Source organism: Chiloscyllium punctatum, chromosome 49, assembly GCF_047496795.1.
Source record: "Chiloscyllium punctatum isolate Juve2018m chromosome 49, sChiPun1.3, whole genome shotgun sequence".
NCBI classification, from domain to species: domain Eukaryota; kingdom Metazoa; phylum Chordata; class Chondrichthyes; order Orectolobiformes; family Hemiscylliidae; genus Chiloscyllium; species Chiloscyllium punctatum.
The window spans coordinates 16,795,577-16,821,704 of NC_092787.1; the positions used below are offsets into that span (position 1 = coordinate 16,795,577).

The 26,128-nt window shown below is 41.3% G+C and overlaps 1 protein-coding gene across 19 annotated transcripts in view; it reads right to left on the reverse strand.

Moving 5' to 3' along the window:
• Nucleotides 1-565: 565 nt before the first annotated feature.
• The window catches only part of LOC140469666 (netrin-G2-like), a 148,601-nt gene continuing 123,038 nt past the window's right edge, over nt 566-26,128 (reverse strand). For 3 of the 19 annotated variants that reach the window (XM_072566388.1, XM_072566389.1, XM_072566402.1), the window contains 9 exons: nt 20,876-20,914; nt 20,515-20,550; nt 19,013-19,051; nt 18,048-18,134; nt 12,062-12,127; nt 9,550-9,621; nt 7,241-7,408; nt 2,800-2,934; nt 566-1,417 (listed from right to left, as the gene is read on the reverse strand). In XM_072566388.1, coding sequence (XP_072422489.1) covers nt 1,191-1,417; nt 2,800-2,934; nt 7,241-7,408; nt 9,550-9,621; nt 12,062-12,127; nt 18,048-18,134; nt 19,013-19,051; nt 20,515-20,550; nt 20,876-20,914 — 869 coding nt within the window. In that variant the 3' untranslated portion in view covers nt 566-1,190. Of the gene's footprint in view, nt 1,418-2,799; nt 2,935-7,240; nt 7,409-7,468; nt 9,423-9,549; nt 9,622-12,061; nt 12,128-18,047; nt 18,135-19,012; nt 19,052-20,514; nt 20,551-20,875; nt 20,915-26,128 lie in introns of those variants that run through there. The other 16 variants (XM_072566395.1, XM_072566393.1, XM_072566390.1 and 13 more) reach the window with 11 other exon arrangements.

Here is a 26,128-nt window from a genome sequence, read left to right on the forward strand (position 1 = left end):
AGAAGGGACTCTCTCCCTGCCTGAATCCAATGTTTGTGAAGAGGTCAAGCTTAAATACTTTCAATATCTTATTTATACACAGCCACCAGCAGCAATGTCAATATTATTGTGTCAGGTGAAGCTGGTGGGGTATTGGTGATATCACTGGGCTAATAATACAAATGTGGGCTCAAATTCTACCAGGCCAGCAGGTGATATTTACGCTTCACTAACAAAATCCACATTGGCAGCTAGTCTATTACAGTCAATTGTGGTTAACCCCACCCTGTACTTTAGGGAAGATAGTCTGCTGTCTTTACCTGATCTGACCTACATGTGACTGCAGACCCACAGCAATGCGCTTGGCTCTGAAATAGCCTCACAAACCACTCCATCACAGGGCACTATGTAATGGCCAACAAATACTGGCCTTTCCAGGTGATGCTGACATTCCATGAAAGATTAAATTAATTTTTAAAATCTTTCTAAACCCTGTAATAGCTCCTGATGTCACAATTCTGTCAAATGTCAGTCCTGTCAGGAAAAGAAAAGAAAATCAAAAATAATATGAGGAATGCCAGAGTAATGATGTAACAAGTCTTTTTACTGTATGTTGTCACTGTATAATAAAATGTTCATAATATGTTCACATGTAAGTAGAGCAAAAATAACCATTTCTACAAAAAAAGGGTATTCAATCTGGTAGAATAATACTGCTTGTCATGTTATATACCACCCTCGAGAAACCATCTGACCACAGACTGAACCATTTTCTTTCCCGTCAAACTGGTATTTCGCAAAAAAAAGCAGCCACTAGTGTTTGAGGCATCAGTACATCTAGGCAACAGATGACATTGGATTATGTAGCAAAATGTGAACAGTTCGATTTGCAGTTACTCACCACGATAGTTCCTAAATGCTCCATTGGCTTTACTGATGGAATTACTCCCTACAATGTCTCTTTTCCCCCCCACCCCTCCCTAAACTGATTATGAGCAACGTTCACTGTGGGATACGGTACAACACGTGTCAACTTATACAGTCTGTCATCATCACCTTTTTTGTTAGATACATGGAACCTACAAAGTGACACTTCCATTGGGTCACGCCACGCTGGTGACACCATGTCATCGCCAAGAGCCTCCTGTTCCTGAGAGCGCCTCGGACACCGTTCCAGCTCCTGGGTGTAGATTTGCCCAATTGCCTGGAGATTATTCATAGGGAGAGGCCAGCAGTAGCAGCATTGTCAATGCGGAGAACAGGGCCACCCATGGGCTCAGGAGTGAGGTGCACGCCGCGTTGCAGTTCCCACCTTCAGGGTCACAGCTCCCTGCTTCACACAGGACGCCGGTATAACCTTTGGGGCAGACACAGCGCTGGTTCTGGTGACAGGTCCCACCGTTCTGACACAACAGAAGCTCGTTGTCACAAACGTTTGCTGCAGGGAGTACATTTTCAGAAAGAATAAAGAGGAAAGTCATAACGAAAAGGGGAGATCTGACACTTTCACAGTACATGCTGGGAGTTCACAGCATTGCTGACGGGCTCACTGTGTGTTAACAACACTTTTTTTAAAGAAATGTTTAAGACATCCAATGGTTGTCCAGAACATTTTGACTTACCTAAAATCAATGGGATCCCCATCCATGATGTACTAATGTCTCTTCCATTGAAAAATTGGCAGTACCCCTTATCAGGATAAGGTCACTTTATCATACAGACATATTGCACGGGAACAGATCCTTTAGTCCAACTGAACATAATCCCGAACTAAACTAGCTCCATTTGCCTGCTCCTGGCCCATATCCGTCCAAATCTTTCCTATTCATGTATTTATCCAAATGTTTTTTACACGTTATAATTGTACTCACATCCCACACTTCCTCAGAAAGTTCATTCCATACACGCACCATCCTCTATGTAAAAAAATTGCCCCTCGTGTCTTTTTAAAAATCTCTCTCCTCAAAAATGTGCCATCTAGTCTTGAAATTCCCCGTCCTAGGGAAAGGGCACCTACCATTAACTCTACCTATACCCCTCACAATTTCACTTTGTCATTTTTCTCATTCAACCTACTTTTCTCATCAACCTGTTCAGAGATGGTATGATACACCTCTGGAGTAGGGGGGACTTGAACCTGGGTCTCTCAGGTCAGGGGTAGGGACACTACCACTGCACCGTAAGAGGGTTTCTACTCTCTGGTTTACATTCCAACCTTTGCTCAAATCAGGTGCTTCAGCTCCCACTCCAAGTTGAACACAAATCCAGCCTGGCACTGCAGGGTAATGCTGTCTCTCAGGAAGTCATGGATCCTAAAAGGTTACATTACTGGAAGAAGATCTGGGAACTGGTGATTTATTGGTTGGTACTTGCTGCTTCTGTAACAATGACTTTACACGTCACTAATTATGAAGCATCTTCAATAACCCCCCCCCCCTATGAAAGGCACTATATGGATGAGATTCTTACTTCTTCTTTCTGAAACCTCTCTTCAGCAGTTATATAGTGTCTGACTTCATGATGTTGCTGGCTACAATAGCAGACAGTGTGAAATCCAGATGACTAAAGACCACTCCACACTGTAGTCAGCTTCATCAGCATCTGATGCAAGTTTGGCTGAGTGATTTCTACTCTTTTCTTGGAACGCTCTGTGCTATCAGCCATTCTCTGGTGTTTTTAAACTTATTTATTGAGGAAGCCCACCAATCTCACTGAGTTTCACCATGGGCACTTCTGCAGAAGAGTAGCTGGAGCTGAGGTTAGCGCTAATGGTCTGCTGTAGCTCTCCCAACTCACCGTTAATGTCCTATATATACTTACGGAAGCAACCCAGTCTCCAATAGTATCCTGGTTTACAATCCTCACATTTGAGGCCCGTGGCTCCTGCTTTACACTCACAATGCCCTGTCTCATTGCAGCGGTCATGTCTTGATCCAAGCTGGTTGCAGTTACATTCTGTGAAATTAGATTAGATTAGATTACTTACAGTGTGGAAACAGGCCCTTCGGCCCAACAAGTCCACACCGACCCGCAACCCACCCTTTCCCCTACATTTACCCCTTTTACCTAACAGTACAGGCAATTTAGCATGGCCAATTCACCTGACCTGCACATCTTTGGACTGTGGGAGGAAACCGGAGCACCCGGAGGAAACCCACACAGACATGAGGAGAATGTGCAAACTCCACACAGTTAGTCGCCTGAGTTGGGAATTGAACCCAGGTCTCTGGCGCTGTGAGGCAGCAGTGCTAACCACTGTGCCGCCCACCAAATTTTACGTACTTCCATCTGGGTATAAATAGCACAGTGTGGGTGGAGTTAATTAGCTTTGAAGAGAGGAGCACATGTCAAGAATAGTTTTTTAAAGTACATAACAGTAAAAACAGTCCATCTCAGATTACCATGAGTAGTAATAATTAGTATTAATCTGCAATAAACAGAGTTCTAAAGAAGCCTAAGGCTGAAGACAGTCCCTGTTTTTGTCTTCTCCTGAACCGGTTTGTCTTGAATTTGAACTTTTAGATCCAGGCATAAAGCAACATGACCAAAGACTAAGCACCTTCTGAGGAATACAGGATCTTGTGGCCAGGTGCCTTTGCTGTCTGGGCTGCAGGTTAGAGACATATGGAGGAGAAGCAAATGTAAGAGTAAAGCTTATGAAGATTAAACGGGCAGTGCCAGTTTAGATTCTGCAGTATCCAAAAATAATGAAGAGCGCACTGAGTCCCTGATGGCAGGGTCTCAGCAAGAATGCTCAGGAGTTACTTTGCTGTATGGTTCGCCTGTTAAAGTGCACATGTGTTTAGCAGCTTCCCTCTCTCTGCCTCATTCCCCCCCATCATTGTCAAAAAAATTTTCCCAACTAATGATGTTGAATGTTGCTGTATCAAGAAAACATTGACGAAATAAGTGAGTTTTAAAGCACATTTTATAAGAACACAAGCACTCAGAACAGAAGGAGTTAATTCAGCTGCTCCAGCCTGCTCCACTATTTAATATGGTCACAGCTGACCTCCAATTTGCTGGCCCATTACTAATTAACCCATTACTAAACCTGTCTATCTCCTCCTCAAATTTATTCAGTTTTCCAGTATTCACCCATTCTGGGGGAGTGAATTCCATAGATTCATGACCCTTTGAGATAAGTAATTCCTCCTCATCGCTCTTTTAAATCTGCCGCCCCTTTATCCTAAAACTATGACCTCTCATTCTAGACTGTCTCAAGCAAGCCAAGAGCCAATTTCCGGGGTTTGTTATACTGGAGGAAGTAACAGAAAGGGGAAGGGGGAAGCTCATGGAAGGCCTTAAATACAGGAGTAGTGTTTGAACCTCTGGGTGTTTGTGAATTAAAAGTAAACAGAAATGATGTAAGAAGATCTTGGGATATAGGCAACAGGGTTTTAGAACGACTGATATGCATTGAAGGTGGAGGATGGGGAGAGATCATGTGATCAATTGGGCATCGAGCCTAGAATTCACAAAGCTAAGGACAAGGGATTTAGAAGCATATGCTTAGGAAACAGGAAGCTAAGTGATGTCATGGAGGGAGAATTGCTGAAGCTGAACAGGATTTAGGGTCTGAAATTCAACGTATGCTCCACCAAGGATGTGGACATTCTCGGGTTCTGTTCAGGGGGTTGAGGAAGGGGGATGTGGGGTAGGGCTGATGTATAAGGTGAACATTTTGTGCAAAGTCTGAAGAGTATGGTTTCAACCTACTCAGTGCTTACCAGAGGGAATTCTAGCCTTTTAAGCTCTGGATATCAAACAAGGAAGCCTGGTAATACAGAAACGATAGCTGGGCCAGTCGAAATGTGGGCAAACTATAGAGCTGAGTTTCATTTACATACATAATGGAAACTGATCCAATTCTTCTATGATATTGCCAAGAGGACACTTGGAGGTCAATGAAGGAGTGGGAAGATAAACCATTGGTTGAGACCATTTCTCCATGGAGCCAAGTAAGGGAAGTGCACTGGACCAGACAGTGCAGATGGTGTAATCCAGTATGTTCAAGGTTGAACGGACAACTAGGCTGCTGAACCTCATAATGAAAGTAATTCATGACTTTGGGCAAGACTGCCTAGGTTTTATAAGAAGGGTGGCGATCTGGGTGGGACAGTAATGGGAGAGGTGAACACAAATTGGGTGTTGACAATAGGTTCAGGAACTTCAGCGAGAAAATGGAAGGTGGAGATGGAGCAAGAGTTTCCGAAACCAAGGGGCAGGGATTTTTTTTATTTCGAGAGGAGCTTGTTTTTCCATTAAATGAGCCAAATTAAAATTGAGCAAGGCTGTAAACAAAAGTCAAATTTCCCTCCTTACAGTTTGCCCACATTATCAATCTGCCTTGACACTTATTTGAGTTATGTTGCTGGATTGAAAAAGTTGAGACTGTACTCCATGGAGAGAGGAAGGTTGAGAGGAGATTTGGTGAAAGTGGATAGTGGGAAACTATTCCCAGTGGTGGAAGGCTCAAGAAGGAGAGGACACACTTTAAGGTGACTGACAAGTGATGGCAGCATGGGGAACATTACTCTCATGTATTGAGTGGTTAGGGTCTGGAATGCACTGCCTAAGGCTGTTATGGTGGCAAAGTCAATCAAACCACTCAAAAAGGAATTGGATGGTTATCTGAAGGTGCCATCTCATGGGGAGAAGTGATGAATTACTCTGCAGAGAGCCAGCAAACACAATACACTGAATAACCTCCTTCTGTGCTGCAACCATTCTATGAAGAACTCCTAATGTTGCTACACCAACCACATGCCCTGATATTTGGAGTTGCATTGATAGTCTTCCTGAGAAGCTCACAGACTAGGATGTTGTAAATGAGGATTTACAAATTGTGGAGATCCTGCTAAAAAAAAGTAATTAAAGCGTGGCACTGTCCCACTTAGCCCCTTGTTGAGGTAGTGCTAGGGCACTGAGGGCAGAAACACCACCTTCCAACCTGCCTTTGCTCAGGAAGAGCAGTAAGTGCTTAATGTTTGCAAAGTGCTTCCCTTGCTCCTCCTCCATACACCATCTATTAGCAGCAGGATGAGAGCTGCAACAGAGTGAACAGAATGTTTGATCTTTCAAAAGCAAAACAAAAATGGAAAAGACTGGGAGGGGGTGCGGGTGGGAGGGGGATGTCTGAAACAAAAACAGAGAATACTGGGAGCAGAGTGGTATGGCAAACGTGAGGACTGCAGATGCTGGAAACCAGAGTCTGGATTAGAGTGGTGCTGGAAAAGCACAGCAGGTCAGACAGCATCCGAGGAGCAGGAAAATTGACATTTAGGGCAAAAGCCTTTCTTCAGGAATTCCTGCTCGATTTTTCTGCTCCTCGGATGCTGCCTGACCTGCTGTGCTCTTCCAGCACCACTCTAATCTAGACTCCCGCAGAGTGGCATGGACCTTTCAGGTGTGGATTCTTTATTGGATGTTGTGTTAGGTTTTTTTCTTTTATCTCCCCTTTCTTTTGTTCAGTATTCTGTTGCATTTCCAACTTTAACGGATCTGCATCAGGAATTTTAACCACCTGCACTCTCCACAGTTACTGACTGAGCTTATTTTATTGCATCAAATACTCTGTCCAATTCAAGACAAATCCTTCCAGAAGTGAGATTCCCTGGCATTTCATATCAAATCGCATCAGCCAATTCACAGCCTGAATGTCACTGGATTCGAAACATTAACTCCGCTTTCTCTCTCCTTGGATACTGCCAGACCTGCTGAATTTCTGCAGCAAATTTCTGTTCTGGTTTCACAATCTTATCTACTACTGGAAGAATCTACTTGAAAGTCACTTTAGATTAGATTAAATTAGATTCCCTACAGTGTGGAAACAGGCCCTTCAGCCCAACAAGTCTACACCGACCCTCCGAAGAGTAACCCACCCAGACCCATTTCCCAATGACTGATGCACCTAACACTACAGGCAATTTAACATGGTCAATTCACCTGACCTGCACGTCTTTGGAGTGTGGGAGGAAACCGGAGCACCCGGAGGAAACCCACGCAGACACGGGGAAAATGTGCAAACTCCACACGGACAGTTGCCCAAGGCTGGAATTGAACCTGGGACCCTCGTGCTGTGAGGCAGCAGTGTCAACCACTGAGCCACCGTGCACTTGCTGTAAAGTTCAAAATAAACTGGAGATCTCAATCAAAGGTTGTAGGGCTGGCAATTTAAGATGGAGGCAGGCCTTCTGTCCGAGTGAATGTTAAAATAAAACTGTACAACCTGATTGGAGTTAAGGCTGCGCTTACTGACCAATACAGACGTTCTCATCATCGAGTTCTGCTGAGGCGTTGCGGTAGTAGCCCAGTCTGCAGTGCTGGCAGTGCTGGCCTCGAGTGTTGTGCTTGCAGCTGACACAAGTCACAATCTTGAGATACTCGATGTAACTGCAACGATTGGAGTGCCCGTAGCACTCACAGTCTGGAGGGGAAGTGGGGGCGGGGGTGGGGATGGAGGTGGGGGGTGGGGGTGGGGGTGGGGGTGGGGAGTGAGGAAAATTCAAACCACAGAAACATCAGTGCAAACGTCAAGATGAAAGTTCGCGAACAAGAGGAAACAATTTCAAGCTAAAAGTTTATTTACTCTGTATAATTTCAGAAACAATATTAAGTTCTCATTTAGCAAATTGATATTGTTTCCATATTTGACAGAATTGGTTGAAGGAATTCATGAAGACATTTGATGATAAGTTTGAAATAGAAGTGACAGAAAGATGAGAGAGATTTTTCACGGGTTTGAAGGGCTAAACAGAAAAATGTAGAAAAACAGACTCTAAATTTTTCCACAGTGCACTGTTTTAATTCCCTTTGGAATCAGTAAAATTAAGAGTGTAGACTCCAACACGGTGAAAGAATAATTTTTTTTCACAACAACAGTATAAACTTAACTCAAATCCTGATTTTAAGCAAAATCAGAGCCAATACCGCTTCATGTTGTGATTAATACCTGGAATGGTTTTCAGGGCCATTGGTGGTTTCTATGGAAAGCTAAAACAATTAGGCATTGCCTTCAGTTCTCTGGGAGGAGAAAGCAGATGGGAAGGTAACAGAAGATAACAGACAATAATCCTCTCATCAGCAGCTAAGGATAGTTCATCAGCATCCATCAAATCTGGCTGACTCAATTAAAAGATGATTTCTGTAACATTGGATCATTTTGCCAACCCACCCCACCTCCCCCCGCCATCTTTTTATTATAATCTTTGAGGAAAATAATTCAGAATCAGGTTTAGGCAATTGGATGGGTGATTAAGTAGTTATTTTTACCTAAATAACTATCCCACTCCATGCATTCCTACTCATCCTTTTTAAAAACAGTTAGCTCCATTTATTAACTGCAGGCATTTATCTTATTTCTTCATTTATTGGTCTATTTTGCATCAACCAGAATAAATGAAAGGCTTTGTAATGATCAAAGACTTCTGAAACATAATGTAGCCCATTGTGGTTTATTTTGGCTATTGTTTTATACATATATATATATATATATATATATATAGATGGGAAACTTTAAACCCTAAATAAATAAACAGTATCTATTTATATCTATAGAATACTTGTAAGATCCAAAGTCTTACCTGTACTCTGGATACTATTGGTACAGAGAACTAGAGCATGATTCCTCATAGCTCCATATCCTGTTCAATAACATAAGACACTATCTCGCCTGAGGCCATGTTCCCTGCTGGTTTGGATTTAAATGGGAAGCCTGAAACTATTTCTTTCTTTCTTAAAAATAGCAAAATATTGGAACTAACTGGGGGGATGAGACTATAAAAGTCCCAATGGATCCCTTCAAGAGTCAAGTTCTTCAGGATGCAATATTTACAAATAATTTTGTAACATTCCAAATTCCAAGGAGTAACACTGCAGGCAACAAGCTCACAGTGGAATTCAGTTACTCTGCTGACAGTCAATCATCAGCCATAATGGCACACTGTTATCGGCTATTTCATAAAGTTTTGGTTTAGAGATGGACTATCTTCACAAAACCAATGGTTAAAGTAAGTTTGATTTTATCTGGTGATTTTTAAAGAAACAGAAAAAGCTGATGTTAGATTTCATATCCTATGTCACTGTCAATGTGTTAAGTCACTGTCATTTAATATTCCCCAGCTGTGGTCCAGGCGTTTATTAGTCAAAGTTCCTGATATTCACTGTGGAATAGTGCTGTTGGATGGGGAGCAATCCTGTGGTGCAGTTCATGAATGGCCAAGTGTGAAGAGTCCTCTCGATGAGCAGTCTGCAAGGCTTATCCTTTCAAGTTTAAATCTAGCCAGACTGAAAATGAGAAGCTGCTGGTTGAGGAATGATGGCACAAACTGAGCACAAAGATAATACCCACCTCCTGACTTGTTGAGAGGTCCCCAGTGTCTTAATCGTGGAATGAAACTGGAGTTTCAGAATGGGACATTTTATTTCAATGTGATAACTTTCTGAGGGGTGCAAAGCAGGGAAATATGGAAAAGGATAGAAAATAAACAAAATCTAAATACAGAATAGCTCTGAAAAATCTAAATGCATAAACTAGACGTGCAACATCTATTCTAATTATGCCCGTACCTTTAATGTTTCCCTGGTCTCTTGGTTTTAACCTGGGCTGTGTTTGAGGTGGTTTTGATATTTTCTCTGGTGCTTGAAAAAGTTCAAAAAAAAACTTCTTTTATTGCTATGCATAAGGTTTTAGAATAATCAGGGATCTAAATGTACTGAGATAGAAACGCAATTAACCAATGCTACATTTGAGCATGAGTGATAGTGAGGGAGCTGGTAACAAGTGAAATTAGTGGCAATCATGAGAAGACTATTGTTGTGATAAAGGTAGAGAATGGGCAATCAATTTTCAACATCCATCATCTGATTATAATACCTGTAACTTTGATGAAATAAAATAGGTGTAGGACCCTGTGACACAGTGGTAGTGTCTCTATTTCTGAGCCAGGAGGCCAAGCTTCAAGTCCCACCTGCTACATAGGTGTACAGTAACATTTCTGAACAGGTTGATCAGTTAAATATCTGGAATAAAATGTTCTTTTTAAAAAAGGAGCAAAATCACTGAGTTAAGACAGCTGAAGTGATTACCTGGCCAGGTTGAGTCAAACTCATGAAATCTATGTGAGATAAACAAAGACAGTCTGAGTCGAACTTAACTTTTTATCAAAAGACAGTAAAACTCAATCAGGTATAGAGTAGCCCTCATCTCAGATTTTTTGCTTTAGACATTGCTGGAAGTTTCACAGATTGGGAGAAAAGGCACTTGCAGATTATCCAGTTTGAAAAAATGAAAAGCGACTTGGAATACACAAGTGTATTTCAGCAAACGGCTTTTGGGCAGGACTGAGATGGAAAATAGATTTGTAACACAGAACTGAAGTGGTTCTCTCTTTCCCTGTCTGTATCAACCTCTCAAAACAGTAATCATGCAAATCGGAGAAACATCTTTTCACTCACGTCTCCAGGATATTTAGAGATTTTGCCACGCTGAAGGTACAAGATATCCATTGAACAACCATGGTCTCAGTTCAAAATCTAACACCTCAAGAATGTGAGGGATTTTGTTTTTGCAAATTCTCTGATGTTTGTGTCTGTTTTGAAGTTGCGTTTTATTATTTTTTTCTCAGGCTTAGTAATATTCCTCTTCCTTTCACTAAAGTAAACCTTGTTCTTGGCTCCTTTATTTTTACTAGTACGATGCTTTAATTGAAGTCTGATATAGCTGTCTGCGGAAAAGAATTTTAAAATCATTATTGTGGCCAACAGATGAGGTTAACAAGAGGGAAACAGATTCACCCTTTTTTATCTGGTCCAATCACTTTGTTTGACTGTTATGTTAAAACTCGTGTGTCCTTTAACAGGATTGTACCTTTCTGCAGATGGGTAAATATACAGCATAATGGGAGATTGAACATTTGGATCGGAAATGTTTGCTCAGTGCTGAATTAAGTGATATCGCCTCTGGGAGCAATAAGGCTGCTCTCAAAGTTGGAAAGGTAAAAGCAGATATGGTCCATAGTCAAAAGTTATTGGGCGAAGGTAAGAATGTGAAATTAAGCCACAATCAAATCAGCCTTGGTCATATTGAATGGAAAAGCAGGTTCAAGGGCCAACTCCTACCCCTATTTTCTATATGCTTCAACACTGCCTCATAATCTTGTTTCCGTTAGGCGGGGAGACTAGGATTGGAGGGCACAGCCTTAGAATTAGAGGGGGTCAATTTAGAATGGAAATGAGGAGACATTTCTTCAGTCAGAGAGTGGTGGGCCTGTGAAATTCATTGCCAGGGAGTGCAGTGGAGGCCAGAATGTTAAACATCTTCAAGGCAGAGATTGATAAATTCTTGATCTCGCAAGGAATTAAGGGAAACGGAGAGAGTGTGGATAAGTGGAGTTGAAGTGCCCATCAGCCATGATTAAATGGCGGAGTAGACTCAGTGGCCTGAATGGTCTTACTTCCATTCTTATGGTCTTATGGTAATCAATGCTGTGATTACACAAATCCAAATATTGATAGAATTGGCTTAAGCCAGAAGTGAACGGGGTGGATGGAAAATCTACACAAGGCTGAAAGTGCAGGCTATGACAATTATGCATCAAAGCCTGAAAATGACTTGTGAAGATTTTGGATTGAGATGGGAGAGCCCTGGGAGTGGGCAGGTAACAGTTAACAGAATGCCATGCTGTCAGGAATATGGGCAAGACAGATAAAGTGAACCCTGGGCGGCAGGCACAGTGACTATGGGAAAGTTAAACTAGATGGCAGTATGGATAAGAGTTTCTATAAAGCACTTTGCAACATCCTGAGGACAAAATAGGTACTACATAAATGCAAGTATTTCTTTCTTTAAGCTTCATGCTCTGTACGATTCTATGAAATGTATGCAGCACAATCTACAATAAACAAACTGTTTAGATTTGAAAACTTATACTAAATTGTTTCTTTTTTTAAACTGCAAATATATAATTTTATCTGAAGTTGCTGAAAATGTTGATGTATTTGTCAGCTGTTAAGTCATTTATCTTCACCACAAATCTGAACAGTTTGAGAATTGGCTGCACCATTTATCTCGGATTAATACCTTGTGGTCTCTTCAATTGTCCTCCACTAGAGGGCATTCCATACCCAGATTTTCTGTTTGGAATAACTGCACACATCAGAAACCAGGTTAGTAACAAGAACTTTCCAAACTTGGCCATGTTTTGCCTTCCTAGAAGTGTGCTCCACCTCAAGTGCACAGCTGAGAAACATTCAGAATATTCTGCTGCACATCAAACTCATCAATGTCTCTGCATTCTTACCTGTACCCAATTTGAATATGTCAGGTATTTTTAGATACTTACAACACCCACAAGGGGACGTGGTGTCATAATGGTAATGCCACTGGACTAGTTATATTGTACCAAGGAACCATAAACGTGTGAGGAAATTCGATAATCAAACAAACCTCCAGGCTTTGTATCATAAAGCATAAAGCTTTTGAAATGAGGGAGACAAATTGACGGTGTAAACTGAAGTAAATTAATATGATCTCATAACCATTATGGAAGTATGGTTACAAGGAGATCAAAACTGGGGACTGAACATTCAAAGACCTTTTGGAGAGGCAGGAAGAATGGGAAGGTGGCGGGATACTACTGTTAATAAGAAATGAAGTGAGGACAGTTGTGAGAGATAATCTAGGCTCAGATCTTATTAAGGAGGAGAAAGTGAGGACTGCAGATGCTGGAGATCAGAGCTGAAAATGTGTTGCTGGAAAAGCGCAGCAGGTCAGGCAGCACCCAAGGAACAGGAGAATTGACGTTTCGGGCATAAGCGCTTCTTCAGGGCTTATGCCCGAAACGTCGATTCTTCTGCTCCTTGGATGCTGCCTGACCTGCTGCACTTTTCCAGCAACACATTTTTAGCTCTGATCTCCAGCATCTGCAGTCCTCACTTTCCCCTATTAATCCAGAAACTCAGCTAACGTTCTGGGGACCTGGCTTCAAATTCCACCATGGCAAATGGTGGAATTTAAATTCAATAAAAGAACCTGTAATTAAGACCCTAATGCTGACCATAAAACCACGGCCAATTATTGGGGGGAAAGCCCCATCTGGTTCCTCATGTCCTTTAGGAAAGGAAATCTGTTGTTCTTATCTGGTCTGGCCTACATGTGACTCCAGACCTACAGCAATGTGGTTGAGTCTTAAGTGCCCTCTGGGCAATCAATGCTGCCCTGGCCAGAGACACCCACATCCCAAGAGGAAATAAAATAAACCGGATATCTTACATGTGTAGTTACTGTGAAAGCTCCTTCGAACATTCCATTAATACTAAAGAATACAGGGGAGGAATTAATAACCATCACCATCACCGAAGAAGTAGAACATGGGAACCTCAGTTATCTGAAGGTCACGGGCAGGGAGTATTTCGTTTGGTAATCAAATTCCGGATAATTGAATGCTGGATAACATAGTTTAGCCGAGCATCAGAACCTTGTGATCTTGCCGGATAATCCGATATTCCGATAATTGAATACCAGATAATCAAGTTTCCTCTGTATTTAGATAAACTAAGGCAGATAAATTCATTGGCCTGGATAGTTTTCATCCTAGGACCCTAACAGAGGTTGCTACACAGATAGTGGATGCATTGGTTGTAATTTTTCCAAAAATACTTGGATTCTGGAGAAGAGCCAGAAGACTGGAAACCTGCTAATATGACCCCCCCTGTTCAAAGGGCAAAAAAGCTGGTAAATATTGGCGATTTAGCTTCATATTTATTATTGAAAAGAACTGGAATTGATTATTAAAGAAGTAATAGCAGAACATTTGGAAAATCATAATCATATCCGTGACTAATTTATTAAGAGATTTTCAAGCAAGTCTCAACCAGAGTGGATAGAGCTAAGCCAGTAAATGTGTTGGATTTGGACTTCCAGAATTTGAAAAGGTACCTCATGACAAGTTAAGTCAGAAGACAGAAGCCCATGGTGTTGGAAATAGCATACTGACATGGATCGAAAATTGGCTCATGGACCAAAAACAATGAATAGGGTTCCTTAGTAGGTTGGCAACCCGTGACCAGTGGGATTCCACGGGATCAGTGCTGGGACCACAACTGTTCACCATATCCATTAACGCCTTGGAGGAAGAAAGCAACTGTCCTGTAGCCAAATTTGCAGACAACACAAAAAAAGGTGGAAAAGTAGGTTGAGTGAGGGACACAAAATGTTTACAGAAATAAAAGGGGCTAATAGGTTTAGTAAGTGGGCAAAAAATGGCAAATGGAGTATAATGTGGGAAAATGTGGAAGGGAGAACAATAGAATACAATATTATTTAAATTAGAAAAGCTGCAGAAAACTGCAACACAAAGGGACTTGAGGATACCTGTGCACAAAACACAGAAAGCTAGCCCACAGTTACAGTACGTAATCAGGAAGGCTAATGGAAGATTGGCCATGATTTCAAGGGGGGGAGTTGAATATGAGTAGGGACGTCTTACTGCAGTTATATAAGGTGCTGGTGAGGCCACAGCTGGAGAACTGTGAGCAGCTTTTTGGAGGCACTCCAGAGGAAATTCACTAGGGACTCTTAACAACCTTCTGGGTAATAAACACTGACCAAGCCAATGACACCCACATCTCATGTATGGATGAAAGAAATTGTAGCCTCCATTATTTGGGATGGAAGCTGTAATATGTTTCAATCAGCCCTGCATTCCATTCCTTCTTAAGGACCTTTAAAATATCTCTTTGTAAATGTGAGGAGTGTTAGAAATTTTGAGAACTTCAGCAATGTGTGCTTTGTTGGAAAAATGAGAGATCTATGTATTTCAGAGACAAAGCTAGATGCATATGAAAAGAATGTAGTGGTAATGTCATTCGGTTAGGAATCCAGAAGCCTGGGGTAATGTGATTCCACACCCACGGCAACACATAACTTCACTCCCTAATGGCCCGGTGATGCCATTTAGCTCAAGGGCAATTAGGAACAGGCAATAAATGCTGACCTTGAGGGGCCTGCTTGTGATGCAGTGGTAATGTCCCTACCCCTGATCTAGGAGGTCTGGGTTGAAGTCCTACCTGCTCCAGAGATGTGCAATAGCATGTCTGAACAGGTTGATTCGGAAAAATAGGTTTAATAAATATTTTAAAACAAATATTTACATGATGTCCTTGCCAGCAACGCCCAAGTCAACAGGAAAGAATGTAATGGATCAAAGGCAGGGACAGAGAGATCTCCTGGACTAAGGCTGGGGTCAGCAAATAAGACATGAATTTAAAAATTAAGATGAATTGTTTCTTTTTCAAAAAGAAAACGGTAGTATCGAATGTACATTTCAAAATTCAGACCCAAATTTAATCAGATTCCAATGTTCTTCTTAATTTTCAATATATCATGAATTATTAAATTATTTCTGTATACTCTGTGCATGCATTGTAAAAAGTACAGTTACAAGTTCTGGAGTTCCTCCAGTTAATAGGGATAAATCTGGGTACTTGTCTCACTGGAAATATGAAGCTGAGTACTTTTTTACATGCATCAGAATGAATCTATTTACAACAGATCATTATTATGTGGCTCTTGCTAAATTCAGTGCCCAGATGATTGTGCAGCGAAGTTCATTCTGCACTTGCAAGGGAGTTTTAACAAAAAGAAGAAAATCTGATATACAAACAAGAGGGCAATCAGGTCATCAGGATAGTGTTTGTGCTGGGACCATCCATCAGCACTGATGGGGAACGTACAACAAAGCTAATTCCAAACAAAAAGATCTGCTCCCAATGTGTTTTGATTTTAAAAGTTGCCAATGAGATTATATCTACATTCTGTGTTTTCTGTTTCAGATTTCACAGCGTTTGTACTGTATCTTTGGCTTTAAATCCTAATGAACACAGACCAAAATGGTGGCTTAGGTTATTGTGGAACAAATCTCCGCACAAAAATATCCTGTACTCCAGATCATAAATTGGTTTGGGGTTCATTAACATTTAGCAGAGGTTAGTGCCTTTATTTACCCTGCAAATAATGTTCCATTTAATATTTGAGATGCAGCTTTTTAAGAAGTCTGGATGTTCCCATTTATTTCAATGAAGGTTTGATCTTTTTAATTAATTAATGAGTAGAATTATCCTTTAAATATATCTCGGCAGAAAATAACCTGAAGAAGGAGATTAAATATCCTTTGTTTTCACCTTTCCAAATGTTAATCTATTGATTTGTTTATCAAGTTACATCCACTTAATACCTTATTATTCAGGGATCCACGCAATATGAGCTGCAGTAAATGTCAGGAATGCTTAAGCTGCCCTAACAGTCACACATTACTGTGAATGTGAGCCTGACGTTTTCTCCTGCTGTTCTTTGTGGATAAACCTGACTTGTATTGGAGCAAAGTGAGCAATGTTGAACCAGCTGCCGATTCATTGCTTCCAGTTTTCAGTGGACTTCAATGACCTGCTTTTTTTTAAACCAATCGCCAAAAGTGAAAGTGAGCTGACAGTGGGACCCCCTGATAGTGATGGTCAAAGATGGTCCCTGTGGAGGGTACTAGCGCTGAGCCCAGTCACCACCTTGGCTCGTGTCTGTCTGTAATGGGTAGCTAGGCTCGAAAGGCAGTAGGTTTTTGTAATTTTTCCATGGGATGTGTGCCTCTGTGGCTGCTCCCCAATGCCCTTTGGAAGACGATGGTGAGCTGCATTTTTGAACCATTGCTGCCCAAGTGTTACAGGTAGACCCACGATGCTGTTGAAAGGAAGTTCCAGGATTTTGACCCAGCGACAGTGAAAGAATGGCAATACATTTCCAAGTCCCAGTGTTGCTGGCTTGGAGGGGAACCTACAGGTAGTACTGCTCCCATGCATCTACTTGGAAAGCTTGAGAATCTTGTAGAATAAGACACAAAGTATTCGCAATTACACAATCAGCTTCTGGGCTTTGACATGGCATTGGGCAATTTCATTTCTGTACTTGAACTTTACATGAACGTACTGTCCACCCTGTCATCCTTCATGGGATTCTCAAACACTGATGAAAAATATACTATTATACTTCATGACTTACTAAAACGTATGTCATTGTACTTCATGACTTACTAAAAAGCACAATTGTCCCTGAAGTCAAATGAATATCTCCAGTTTGTACACTCAAGATGAATGTTCTTAATCAGACAACTCAGCGGATGCAGAAAGGTCCATTTCTGATGAAATATTTTATATTTTTCAGGTCCTCAAGCAGCAAGACTAAAATCTTGCTCGGACAATCCACTGGCTTTGCAAAAAAGCTAAGCACGGCATCACTTAGACCCTTCTTGATTTCTCTGCCTTCTCTTCCACACTTCCCATCATTGAACTGAGATTTAGACCCTAAATCCTGCACCTCTCTCCCTCTGCAGTGTTCACATGCCTACCTTTTGGGTTAAGCATTTCAGACATCTGATCTAACATCTCTTCATATGAATCTGGGTTAGATTGTGTTGATAACTGTCTTGTGACACCCCATGGGATGTTTGTGTTGTCGGTGGTTTATAAATGAAAGCTATTGTTATTATTCTTCAGAATGCGTTGCTCCCTTCATAAAATCGGCCAGTGTAATGGCTCTTAAATGTGGACAGAGAAAGGTGTATCTGAAGGAGCTGGGCTGGTTCAAGTAGGAACTCCACGAGTTCACACTAAGGCTACAACAACTTCACAAAGAAGACAGTTCAGCGACTAGAAAGGATGGTGCTGGATTAATACCTTTGGTATTTATTCCTAGGAAGAGCTTTAGTTGTAACCTTCATAAAAAGTGCAGTCATAATTTTAATGTTGTTGACCCAATTGCCATCATTATGATTTTTCTCATTCTAATCAATTTTTAAAAACACGGATTATTATTAATAATAATAATAATAATAATAATAATAATAAATATTCCAGATCTAGTCTCCCTATTAGAGTAGTTTACATGTTTAATTTATAATGTTTCATGAACCTATCTATGAAGTCAACCAAGGCTGTCTTGGAAAATGCTCTCAGCCTGCCCGGTATCAATAACTCACTGTGTTAGGTTTGTAAAACACAGGAATAGTCAGTCTGCATACCTGAGGAAAATTGCTGCTCATTATGCGAGTACCAGAGCTCGTGCAAAACATTCATATTGTCAGCGAGGGCTTGAGGCAGGGCAGAATCTGAGAACGATGGATTAATTTGTCAATGAGTGTGTCTCCGGGGACAACGTACAGCAATGTCCTGCATCCCCTCCCTTCATTACTCATAGTGTAAGCCCTGACCTTCTCATGTCGTATATCAATGTTGATCATTCAACAAGCCAGAACAATAGTCTCTGTGGAGACAATCCAGTGCAGCAATGAGAGCAAGGCTGGGGAGGAGTTTCTTTCTTCACTTACAGACAAGCAAAATGACTGAACACAAGGAATGAGCATGAATGGTAAACTTGTTTACTGTTGGCAGGTCGAGGGGGGTATGGTATTGTCGGCCTCGGGGTTTGGTAGGGAAGGGTGTCCAGCGACGTTTTCTCATATATAATGTCAGAGGTCTTCATGACTAGACGGGCTGTGAGTCTGTTGAGATTCCCTGTGGCAGTGACTGCTCAGAATCAGATCATTAGGTGGGATATTGTGTAGAAGATAAACATTCCTCTGGGAGAGTGAGACTCGGCATGTTAAATGTGTGCACACATCTTACCAGCTGAATACAAAGTGACTGGAAGTAATAGGAAGTCATGAGATATATACCCAGAGGAGGAGTACCGCATGGTAGGAAACCTGCTGAACGTTGCAATTTGCCAATAAAACTACTCACTTGGAGGGATTTCAAAAGGAAATGAATCCATTAACAGTTATAGCAAGTAAATCTCCCATTCTCATTCACTTAACTGAAACATCTGTTATCAGGTTTATATTTGAGTGGATGTACCACTAGTTCCAAGTCTGTTAGGCCTCAATACTTTCAAGAGCACTCTAGGCTATTAAAAACTTGTATTTCTGAAATAGCAATCAATGCAATTATCACAGGTCATTGCTAGTAACTCAAGTTATAAACTTACCTTTGTTGACTCCTTGTCCTTGCACTGAGATGGGTCCTCCTTGTGAGCAAACAGTGAACCATGTTACAGGTACAATGGGACAGACAGCTGTCAGATTGAAGACTCTATCGGTAGATTATTTAACTTTGACATCTGACAAATGCTTTTTTTTTCAGACTTGCAAAGGTGAACCAACAAGAGAAAAGCATTTCCATTCTGGTAATATTGTCCCACTCATAACAGCAGTCTTTCTCGTCGCAAGTTACTATATTACCATAAGATATTTATAGTAAAGAATCCCAATAAAATAATTTGGAGTGAATGGGATACTTCTTTTTAATCCTTCAGTTATTTTCAGATCAATATTTTGCAAAGTGTAAGTGTCTCAGGAAGTGTACCTTACACAAATCAGCACTAGCTACAGATCACCAGTGCTGTCAGTAATTAGTACTGTCCATGTTGTCAATTTAACTGATGACAAGTCTTATAGCACACACTTCATTACATGATCATGTTATTAACACTAGATGATACCAAAACAATCCGCCACCATGGTGTAGCAGGGATCAGAAGGCTTTGGCCTTTAGACTACAATGTTAATGGTTTGCAGAGTATACAAGGGCTATTTGAGCATTACACACTGAACTTAATCTTGGATGTATAACTTACCGGCACAAAGCTAGCAAAGAGTTCAGGGCGCTGAACTACCTGCCATTTTGTGAGGTTGCTTCACTTGCAGAATTGTATCTCAGCCACATTTATTGCTCTGGCCTTCTAACAGGAAGCACAGAGTTCCACATCCCAGCTGCCAGGGACGGGGAAGGTGGTGTTTGAAGAGGCCGATGGGTAGGATGTTCAGATCTTTGCTCGGTCCTTCCCCGCCTGTGCTTAGTCTCCACCTGGCCCTGCCTGACATGCCCAAGATGGTTGGCATTTTCGCTGATGCTTCTTCCCAGCTTCCATACTCTTGGGCAAGGGACTCCCACAAGTTGGTGGGGGTGTTACATTTTTTTAAGGGAGACTTTGAGGACATCCTGTGCCCTCCTCGTAACTGCTGGCTGTGATGAAGCTCAGAGTATAGAGTTTATCTTACACACCTTGTGTCAGGCGTGTGGAATGTGGCCTGCACAATGCAGCTGACTAACTGCAGCCAGTGCCTTAGAGCTGGGCAAGCTCCACTAAGAGAGAGCTTCCGGCTAGGAGAGAATTGGGCTTGACGGTGATAGCGTCCGTGATGGAATTGTCTGATGACCCTCCCTATCTGACTTCCATACAATGACCAAGACTGACAGTATGTGTAGGACTGATCACCACCTCAGGAAGGAGGGGAGAAATGGTCAGAAAATAAACTGTGACAAGTGGTTATGATCTACACAGGGAACCAATTCTACAGGAAGGGATCTCAACTAGCGCTTTACATTCAATAAATGGGCACAGGTATCACCAGGAGTTTGTTCATAACTAATAACTACTGCTATGGGGCTTCAAATTCTAATAGTAACTAATTACAATTATAAACTCACCCTTCTTAATTTCTCGCTGAGGAGTTGGTATAGGGCCTTCAACAGGAACACAAGCACAATGAGAGGTTGTTTCAGATTACAGAATCCACATTACAAACTAATTTGTTTCAATCATTAGAGCTACAGATAAATAGACTGTATTCTTAAATAATGAGTAATGTTAAAAGGGAGAGAATACTGATATCAACAGAGAGAGGAATGTAACTAGTCTTGAAGGAAGATGTGTAGTCTAATGGTTTTGTTTTAAAACCAATTCATGTTGGTACTAGAGACAACTGTAACCCATACTCCCAGTCTGCCAGTGATTGCCATTCTAGCTGTTGGTCTAAGCTAAAACTTCTGTTAAGTTTTAAAGACTTACTGCTCTTAACTCCTTTATCAAGATGTAGATTAGTTTCTCCTTTTACGAAAGCAGGAAAACAACAGATTAGTGAGCAGAACGACCTGAGAAAAAAATTGATTAAAGAACCTAACTGTTAACTTACATGTTTATTTCTGAGGGTTTCTGGTTTCATTGGAAGAATTGTACTATTCAGTATGACTCAATGTTTAACTATTCACTATAGAAATTACACCACACACATCAAACACGACAGTAAGTGGATCAGTTGTGGGTTGGTGCACACATTGGTGACACTATTCTTAGAAAACTGATCAGAGTATCACCAGTGATTGACTCAAGTGGCAGGAAAATCAATGGCCTTTATTCATGTTTCTATCCCTAGTCTACAGCAGGAATAAGTAAAAGAAGCATCTCAAAGTGTTTCCCTCAATTCCCTCTTTTCCCTCAATGTTTATCCTTTCTGAACTAGTTACCCATTTCGCTTTGCAAAGTGATGTTGTGAATTGTCTTTCTACCATTGTTTCCATGTCCACTTACCAACAAGATAGTCTTGACCTGCCCTTTTTGATCTTTTGCTGTATAATTTAAATTTCTGCTTGTGTCATCCACTCACCAATCAATGCGAGTTTATTTCATCAAAACCACTCATCATTTGGAGTCATGACACTGGAGGAGCCGGTGTTGGACTGGGGTGAACAAAGTTAAAAATCACACAACACCAGCTTATAATCCAACAGGTTTGTTTGGAAACACTAGCTTTCGGAGCGCTGCTCCTTCATCAGTACTTCACAACCAGCTGATGAAGGAGCAGTGCTCTGAAAGCTAGCGCTTCCAAATAAACCTGTTGAACCATAACCTGGCATTGTATGATTTTTACCTTTGTACATCATTTGGACCGATCAGATTTCCTTTTCACCCACACCTTCACATGTTCTATTCTGAAGAACTCGGCTTCCCTATTCTCCTTCATAAACTGAAACTCCTCAGCCCTGGCACCATCTTAGTCACTTCTGTCTGCATTTTCTCCATAACATAACTTTGTACAAAGCATAACGCACTATTCCATTGACCGCCTTAACAATGAATTTCATTGGTTTAACATTGTCCCCTTAATTTCTAACTCAATTCCCCTATGTTGTAAAACTTAATGCGATGTATTATTAAAGAGTTATCGATTTATTCCCTCACTTTTAAGAGCTGGAAAAATCCAAATCAGTCTATCTAGGGCCTTTTTAAAAATATTCACTGTCATTACCTTGAGCTTATTTTTCCTTTTAAAATGCGCCACCTCACAGTTCTTTGGAATAAGTTTCATCTGACAGCTGTCTGCCCAAAATATTTATTAATCCAAATATTTCTGAAGTCACTTTGTGCTCTTCATAATTGACTACACTTCTCTAATTAATATCTCATTTGAAAATTCATATTATGTTTGCTATAGAGAGAGAGAGAGAGAGAGTAACAATGGCACCAACACTGACTAAGTCTTAATTCAAATGTGGATAACACACATTAACCACTATTACCAGTCTTCCATTGTTTAGCACAATCTGCCTTTTCTGAACAATCGTACCAGAAAATACAGCACACGTTAAAGGAATGCTCAGTCCCAGTTCTAAGTGAAAGGAACTGTACACCACCATTAGAACTTTCTTTCCTCTGGCTTTGTGAATCAATCTGCATTAAGGAAAATTACTTAAGTCTTTCTTTTTAAAAAAATCAATGCTATTGATGGGCTCTTTCCCTAATGTCACCAAGACTGTCACTTTACATTCAAGATTACAATTGCTTCACTATTCCATTCACAGTTGCATCACCGTGACATGGATCTTTGCGAACGATTTGTAAATTTATTGGAGAACAAAGAGGACAAGCATTTCAGTAACTTCTTGAAATAATAAGGTCTGTAACAGAATGGTAACATGCTTTATTAACAGAAAAGGGCTGCTAGACATCTTTCTCAGGCAAACCGACAAGAGATGTGAGTTGGACAGCTGAGCTGGATTCCAACTGATGACATTTCCATCTCTTAATGTGGTGCTTTTCATGATTCTCATTAGAATAATGGAAGCTGACATTCATTCTGGGTCTGATAAGTAATCTGCCTTAGAATGTGATCCTTTCCAATACCATAGCTAATTCCTACATACACCTGATTTTGATTCACGGGTACTCAATGTTTTCCAATGGGATGTAATATGTCCAAGCCATGTTCATTTCTGCTTTAAAAATATTACTTGCAATCCATCTTGCTTCATAAATCTCACTGCTATTATTTTCTTGATTTTTTTTTGTTAGTAACTTCTATACTGGTAATGCACATCATACTGTGGGACTTAGTACCCTATGAGTTGATTTAACACCAATTATTAGGAGTAGGTACAGTATCTGTAAATCTTTTTTGTTTTCAGACCTGACTCCTCTTGATTTATTTCATACCTGACATTTCTGGTTTCTCTTGAGTCTGGAAGCACTCACTTCTTTTGCTACAAATTCCACTGCAAAGCCGAAACCAGATTTTTGAGATTTTAAAATGCTTTCAATGTCGTAGTTTGAACGAAATGTTGGAAATGTTTGTGAACAGCCAATATGTTACCATCAGTTTCAAATGAACTCTATCACACAGTTCTATAACAAGAGAGTAGGTTTAAGTGGGCACCTCGTTCAAAGATAAAACAATGAACAGAGGATGCTGGGACAAAAACAGAAACTGCTGGAGAAACTCAGCAGGTCAGGCAGCATTTGTGGAGAGGAAAGCAGACTTAAAGTTTCAAGTCCACAAGAGTCACTGCACTCAAAACATTACACCACTTTCAAAGAGTTGGCATGGCAAAATGGGTTGGTTAGCTTCCTGCACTGTCATATCATTGTGACAAGAGATGATCTGACAGTTTTGTGGGTTACTCGTGGATTCTGGTTGTATTTGAAGCCCCTTCTGGTGTCAGTGGTCTTTATTGTGAGGGATTGTATATCTAAAATTAGGACATGCTGCTACAATTGTACAGGGCTTTGGTGATACCAGATGGGAATACTGTGTGCAGTTTCAGTCTCCGTACTTGAATTGGAAGCAATACAGCGAAAGATCTTTAGATGGTTCCTGGGATGAGTAGGATGAGATAGGGAGTATATTGGCACTGTTTTGACTATAGTTGAGAAGAATAAGAGATGATCTCATTGAAACCCAGAGGATTCTGAAGGGGCTTAAAAGGTTTTATTCCCGAAAGCATATTTCCTTTTAAACTGTTGTGGTTCTGTTCGCCGAGCTGGGAATTTGTCTTGCAAACGTTTCGTCCCCTGTCTAGGTGACATCCTCAGTGTTTGGGAGCCTCCTGTGAAGCACTTCTGTGCTGTTTCCTCCGGCATTTATAGTGGCCTGTCTCTGCCGCTTCCAGTTGTCAGTTCGAGCTGTCCGCTGTAGTGGCCGGTATATTGGGTCCAGGTCGATGTGTTTGTTGATAGAGTCTGTGGATGAGTGCCATGCCTCTAGGAATTCCCTGGCTGTTCTCTGTTTGGCTTGCCCTATAATGGTAGTGTTGTCCCAGTCAAATTCATGTTGCTTGTCGTCTGTGTGTGTGGCTACTAAGGATAGCTGGTTGTGTCGTTTCGTGGCTAGTTGGTGTTCATAGATACGGATCGTTAGCTGTCTTCCTGTTTGTCTGGTGTAGTGTTTTGTGCAGTCCTTGCATGGGACTTTGTACACTACATTGGTTTTGTTCATGTTGGGTATCGGGTCCTTCGTTCTGGTGAGTTGTTGTCTGAGAGTGGCTGTTGGTTTGTGTGCTGTTATGAGTCCTAGTGGTCGCAGTAGTCTGGCTGTCAGTTCGGAAATGCTCCTGATGTATGGTAGTGTGGCTAGTCCTTTGGGTTGCAGCATGTCCTCGTTCCGTTGTCTCTCCCTTAGGCATCTGTTGATGAAATTGCGAGGGTATCCGTTTTTGGCGAATACCTTGTATAGGTGTTCCTCTTCCTCTTTTTGTAGTTCTGGTGTGCTGCAGTGTGTTGTGGCCCTTTTGAATAGTGTCTTGATGCAACTTCGTTTGTGTGTGTTGGGGTGGTTGCTTTCATAGTTTAGGACTTGGTCTGTGTGTGTGGCTTTCCTGTAAACCTTTGTGGTGAATTCTCCGTTCGGTGTTCTCTGTACCATCACGTCTAGGAATGGGAGTTGGTTGTCCTTTTCTTCCTCTCTAGTGAATCGGATTCCTGTGAGTGTGGTGTTGATGATCTGGTGTGTGTTATCTATTTCTGTGTTTTTAATTATTACAAAGGTGTCATCCACGTATCTGACCCAGAGTTTGGGTTGAATTTGTGGTAAGACTGTTTGTTCTACTCTTTGCATTACTGCTTCTGCTATGAGTCCAGAGATCGGTGAGCCCATGGGTGTTCCGTTGATTTGTTCGTATATTTGGTTGTTGAATGTGAAGTGTGTTGTGAGGCACAAGTCCAGTAGTTTAAGTATGCCATCTTTGTTGATAGGTTCAACGTCCTGTTGTCTGTTATGTCTGTCCAGCAGGTTGGCTATTGTTTCTTTGGCTAGGGTTTTGTCGATGGAGGTGGAATGCCGGAGGAAACAGCACAGAAGCGCTTCACAGGAGGTTCCCAAGCACTGAGGATGTCACCTAGACAGGGGACGAAACATTTGCAAGACAAATTCCCAGCTCGGTGAACAGAACCACAACAACGAGCACCCGAGCTACAAATCTCCCAAACTTTCCTTTTAAACTGATAGCAACAGGTTGGTGGTTCACAAAGTAATGGCGCCAGGATATTTCCTGTACCTCAGGCACAGGAGTTCTCAAGAAGGTAATCACCAATATCTTCTCCAGGGAAAGCTATAAATACTTGCCTAGCCAGCAACGCCCAGGATCTGTGAGTGAATTTTTTTTTAAAAAGGGAGAGGCCGGGGAATATAAAACACGGGAGCATAATCTTGAGATAAAGACTTGATCATTTATGATGGAGATAGGCCGCAGATTCTTCAATGAAAAGGTTGTGAATCTTCAGAATTTTCTCCTGAAGGATAAAGATGCTCCATCATTGAGAAGGTTTAAGGCTATAACAGGAAAATGCTTGGCCTGTGAGGATATTGGGAGAGGTAGGGCTGAGGCTGAAGGCCAGCCATGACCATATTGAGGGGGTGGGAGTCCATTCCAGCTCCTAGTTCTTTGGTTCTGATATACTAAAACTTCACTTAGTACAGGCTGTACAGTCCCTGGAGGCAATGGCACCTTCTGTTCAATTTATAACAGTTTTATGCTTTAACCATGGATACAA